The 6,000-nt window shown below is 38.8% G+C and overlaps 1 protein-coding gene across 7 annotated transcripts in view; it reads right to left on the bottom strand.

Moving 5' to 3' along the window:
- Positions 1 to 5,994, bottom strand: part of QKI (QKI, KH domain containing RNA binding) — a 163,596-nt gene extending 157,602 nt beyond the window's left edge. For all 7 annotated transcript variants that reach the window (XM_085300777.1, XM_085300775.1, XM_085300774.1 and 4 more), the window contains exon 1: positions 5,759 to 5,994. In XM_085300777.1, the coding sequence (XP_085156903.1) occupies positions 5,759 to 5,900 (142 nt within the window). In that variant the 5' untranslated portion in view covers positions 5,901 to 5,994. The remainder of the gene's footprint in view (positions 1 to 5,758) is intronic.
- Positions 5,995 to 6,000: the final 6 nt, after the last annotated feature.

A 6,000-nucleotide genomic window follows, 5' to 3' on the forward strand; every position in this document is an offset into this window, starting at 1 on the left:
CAACTCCTTAATCTGATCTGTGCTTGGTCATTTCTTTCTAATTATGGCAAGAGACTTATTACACTAGTCACTAGAAAACACACATGTACAATTTCAGATGAACAAAATGCAACTCAGAATTCCAACCCTGAATGAACATGCAATACTAAAAAAGGGACAAAAAGAATTCGAACAGGTTTCTCCTGTTTTAAAAATAAGTGAGTCAGGAGCTCTTATGCAGAAGTTAATATAGTAAGCTTTCACTTACCTTTTTTTTTTTTAATACATAGCTCTGATTACAGAGATTTTAATAGTCAATTTCTGGTAAGCAATACTGAGCAAACTGTTTTCAAAATACGAGCTTACAATAATTGCTTTATTAACTTCAAATTCTTTTCAGGCAAAACATCCATCTTCTAAAGTTATATGCCAGATGACTGCAATCCTGTAAGTGCTACAATAGATACTGCCCCAAAAATAACTCCTTAAAAAACACAAACTGTTGCTCAAAAAGAATAAAAAATGAAAAGAAAGTTCTGAACTTTTTTCTCAAATAGAAAGAACGAAGGTCTTTTTTCCTAAGACATGCAATGCAGATTTTGGTTTTGTTATAATAGAGGCTGTGAATTAAAAAAAACACTTACAATGACTTTACAAAGTTTTTGAAAACAGAAGTGCAAGAGACTCTGCTGTGCCTACGCTATTGTGATTCAGGAAATGCCTCAGAATACTATTCTGAAGCTTAAAGATGATCAAAGAATGAAATTCAAAAGAACACTATCTATAAACAGTACCCCAAAAAATGCTTTTGCTGCCTGTTTTTTATTGTACAATTTTAACATCATTATTCAAATTTTAAAAATTATTCTGAGTGTCTCTACACAAAAAGAGATCACAGGGCTTTTATTTTAACAGTGTTTGTCTCCTCTTAACTTTGCACTAACAAAATAATATTTGTAACAAAATAATATTATATATATATATATATATATATACACATATATATTTTTACTGGATCAGCTGATATAACTGGAAAAAAGGAAAAAAAGACATATATGCTAGTGTGCCCAACGCCCCTTCACCAAAAGTGACAAGTCAGCAAAACTCTAGCTAAATACAGGCTAACTTTACATAATCACAAACGATAAGGTCACATACAAAAGTAGCTGGATTACTTCTCAGGGAGAAGTTATTTACAACACTGGATCATAGTTCTTCAGTCCTTACTTATGACTTTAGCTGAACTGTCTGCAATGAGACTTATCATGCAAACTGCAGTTTTGGGCACTGGGCTCAGCAAGTTCAATGCTCCTTAACCCCTTGCTAGATGTTTTAACAGTTACCTTTATTATAACTGCTACTCAAAAAGAGGCAACCCATTTGATATGAAATTGGACTTATTTTAAAAAGCCAGATTCATGGTTTAATTTACATCTAAAGTTATGCATACACAAGGTATGCATACAAAACACATACAAAAATTTGTACGTTGCTTTCAACACAAGCTTTCATTGACACAAAAGGCTGAAGTCTGAGGTAATTCGTATACACAGGAAGAATGAATTCCTGATAAAGTTTATGTAAATACCTTCTAATAAAGAAAAGGACTGGACCACAGATTCCATCTGCATACATTCCAACCAAGCACAACGTTTTGGTTAGCCATAGATTTAAAAAGACAAAACACTTCCAAAATAAACATTTAAAAGCATGACAAGAAATATTTTTGATGCTTATTGGTAATATACCACATAGTGAGCAATCTCAAGCCAGTGTATTGCTGAACTTGTTGATTAGATTTCTGTATTCTTTACAGCCTAATTTTTTTTTTTAAGTGTTCCTTGCTTGAGGATGAGCTGCTGTTTGCTATTTTTTTCCAGAAGAAAACACTATTCAGATCTCCTTGAATAACTTATAAATATTTGTTCACAACCTACAAAAAGAATAAAATCAGGCGAAATGATGTGTTAATTTAAAAGGCTGGAATGCAATTAAAGTTTGAAATGTCTGATTTCATAAAAAAAGAAAGGAAAAGAGTGCAAGAATAAAAGGTAAAATTTATTCATTTTGCACAATGGGGACCAGCAAAATACACAAGTTGTCAAAAAACAACCTAGGTTAGAATCATGAAAGTCAGTATCTGAGAAGCTGAAGCACAAAAAATTCAGGTCACATTTGATGGTGCAAACAATTACAGGAAATACAGCCTATTCCACATTCAGGAAGAGCCCTCTCTTCCCACAGGTTTGCACTACTCTGATAAAAACAATCCAGCTTCCTAGTTATTATGATGTGCACTTTAAACATCCTTGTTAATCCACAAAAGCCTTATTTACACATGAGAAGTTAAAAGCACATATACGCAAAGGTATCTATAACCTAAACAAAACTGTAAATTTTATATTTTATTATAAAGCAGTTCTCAAAAAAAAAAAGTTTCCTCCATATACCTCCTGTATTCAAGTTGATCTTCAAAACCAAATGCCATAAGGCAGACAGCATCTACTGAATTAAGCACTATGATTTTCAAAGATCAAACATTAGGAAAATGTTCAGAAGGGAGAATAGGTTTTGGTTAATACAGACAGGAGAGTAACAGGCCAAATAATGAGATACACATTCTAAAACCTAAACAGATTACACATATAGTTCATCTAATTGACAGATATATATCTTATTTCTTGTTGCACACAATTACAAGAAGTAAAACCAAAAATCTAATAGGCTTGTGTTTTAAGTACTGATGTGCATTAAGAAAAAAAAAGAAAGTAAATCAATCTCACGTTTTGTTTGTTTGAAATCTGACTATTTCTTCAGATAGACCAGTAGGAAAAAAAAAGACGACAAAGGCTGATAGTTGTCTAGAAATATTACTCTTCTCAAACATAATCAATCTTCAGGAAAGCTGTTTAATAGTAACTAAAAAATCCCTACTCAAAACACAGTACTATGTATTCGAAGCGGTGAATCAAATCAGGGGGAACATTGTAACTTTCTACATACATAAATATACACATATCTTGCTGCTCCTAATATTTTGTATTCTCAAACGCACTATAAAACAACTGCTGAAAATAGGAAAGGTAGTTCAAGTAAATGTTCTAAATCTTGAGGATATTCCTAGCAACCTATAAAACACTACCAAAGAATGTCAACGTAGTATAATAGTTAAAAATATTTAACGTAATACCCCTTTAATAACCAGAAGAGATATTTTAAAGAACATTCTCTCACACTGTTGTGATTTGTGTCAACAGTTGTTTTTAACTTCTCAGTTACACATCAGTGTAGCTATTCACCTAATGCTGCACATAAACACACAATATATGTAAGCGCATGTAATCATAGATACCTGAACAAATCCACAAATATTTTGTCACTCTTCACTACCTTCTACTAGATTTGTTAATTTCACTATTCAAGTWAGTAATGGAGTTCGAAGTCAGTCTCATGGTCTCACAAAAAAATAACTGGCGCCCCTTAGTGTTCAAATTTTGAAGTCTTGAAGCAATTTACCAAATTTGCATGAAACATTTTTTTCAACATTCCAAAAAGTTTTCTGCCTCCACAATACTTCCACCCAATTGCCAACATAAACAGGAAAAGCAAAAATGCTTAAAGGGATAGCAGAATTCTTTCTGAGGCTACTTAGAAATACAGACAGACTTTTTTAAGAAGGGGTGAAGAATAGCTTCAAGATAACTAACTCTTAAGAGAACTTTTTCAGCAAGAGTCTCCACCTCCCCCATTTTGAGGTTCCAATACTACACAAAATAGAGATTTCCAAAGCTTCTAGAATTTAAACATCAAAAGATGCAAGGATCTCAAACACTACTTTTTTTTTTTTTTTTTTCCCTAGTGTCCTTTCCTCAGGAGGGACGTTTTTCTTCCTTTTCTTCACTGACAAAGTAAGTTTTGGGCCTTCCCTGGCTAAATACATAAACTTGAAGAGATTCAAGACTTTAAGAAAACCTAAAACACATGAAAAGCTCATTTGTGCTAAAAGGTCTTCTTGGCCAAATTTATTCTTGACGTTTATTATAAACCTTGCTAATAATTCTGAATAGGTTGTTTTCTATGGTGACGAGAACATACGTTCTAAGTAGTGGAACAAACATGGATGTGAGAAGTAAAACTATAAATTCACCGTAAATTTATCAAAATTATCGAAAATAAAAATAGAATCTCCCAATAGTTTCTCAAAGTCCACCTTTTATCATTCTCCATTGTCTTTTGTATTCCCCTATCATTTATTTCTGAAAGTAGAGTTTTCCTGATATGCTGTTTTTTGTTGTACTCCAGTCACTATCTCATTTCTACAGTCTTCAGAGAGGGCGGGGAGTTGTTCTACCAAATATAACCAGCTCTTTCATCTTCTGAGGTCAACAACTTCCCAAAGTTATTTTAACTAGGAGGAATACAGCTACAAGCAAAAATCCTAACTCAAAACCTTGAAATTAAATATTTCATGCTAAGATTCTCAAGAAGTTGAAGCTGCATAAATAACTTCTGTTTTCACAAATTTTCTAAAGCTACCAAATACAGTTAAACTGTCTAACTCTCCAGAAAGCCTAGGTTTAGATAGTAGGAAAGGTTTTTTTTTTTTTTTTTTTTTTTTTTTTTTTTGAGAGAGAGAGGGAGAGAGAGATCACACCAATCTGTGAACCAAACAAAGCTAATCCGATACGCTAAGAAGAAATGGGTCGCTTTATTTCCAACATAGTAGCGTGTTATGGTAGGGAAAGGCAAAGGGACGCATGAATTTCCCAGCTTTCAATATATTTCAAAACGTAGCCATATATTCGTAAAGACGCACCCTTAAAGGCAGCTATTAAAAAAAAGAAAAGCTCGGGTGGGGGGTCGCCAACCCGTACGAGAGGCCTCTCATCCCTTCGAAGCAGGAATTGGGTGCGGGGCTGGGGACGGCGCCGGGGCTAGTGGCAGTAGCGGACGTTTGGCAGCAGCGGAGGTGGCAATTTCGTAATTTTTTTTTTTTCCCCACTACAGTCACGCAGGAGTTTTTTCGAGTTGGTTTCTTTAAAAGGTAAGAACAGCTGAGGAGGGAAGAATTCGCTCGCTTCTCTCGCAATATAGGAAGATTGTAATTAGTTTGTGGCCACTTCGGGGTGGGGTGGTGCTGGAGCTGAAGAAAGAGCTCAGCCCCCTCGGCCGTAGCCATTCAAGTTCAAGCAGCTTCCAGAACAGCCAAATCTCGAAAGCAAACACCCTCCCAGCCCCCGTGCTCCCGCGCGGGGCGGTAAGGCGCCGCGCCGCGCCGCGCAGCCCCCTCTCGCCCCCAGGCACTTTTCGCCGGGAGCGGGGAGCCACGCAGCGCGGCCAACAGCGCCTTCCCCTCCTCCCCTACCTTCCCCCTAAGCACATTCCTGAGCTCCTCTCCTCGCTCCCTCCCCTCCATGTGCTAGTTACTCTTTCCCTGGTTTTAGGGGGCAGCGCCGAAGGGGAAAAACAAACAAAACGAAACAAAAATAAAGAAGAGCAGGGACCTGCACGCTCCGGGCYCCCTCCTCCACTCCCTCGCCGAGTGCCCCCACACCACAAGGCAGGAACCAGGGCGGGGAGATCCTGCACTTCCCCTTTGTTGCGAGGGCGAGGGCCGAGAGCGAGCGACGGGCACCAGGCGGAGGGAAGGGAGCGAGAGAGGGAAACAGGCCCCAAACTCCCCACGGCCACCCCGGCGCTGCCGGGGCAGGGGCGCGGGGGCAGAGCGGCGGCGCGGAGGCCCAGCGGCGGCGGGAGGGGGGCAGGGAAGTGCTTTTACCTTCGTCCAGCAGCCTCTCGAGGTGGTTGAAGATCCCACAGAAGTTGGGGAGGCTGCTCATCAGCTTCTTGTCGTTCATGAGCTGCATCAGGTAATCGGGGCTCGGCTTCGGCTTCTCCTTGGTTTCCATTTCCCCAACCATATTCCAAACGCGCGCAGAGACGGCGAGCGCCCGCACCAGCTCCGCCGAGCAACGCGACCGCGGCACGGGGCGCCCGGCTGGATCCGGGCGGGCAGGGAGG

Source organism: Rhea americana, unplaced genomic scaffold (genome assembly GCF_003343005.1).
Source record: "Rhea americana isolate MKP2758 unplaced genomic scaffold, rheAme1 scaffold_169, whole genome shotgun sequence".
Taxonomy (NCBI): Eukaryota; Metazoa; Chordata; class Aves; order Rheiformes; family Rheidae; genus Rhea; species Rhea americana.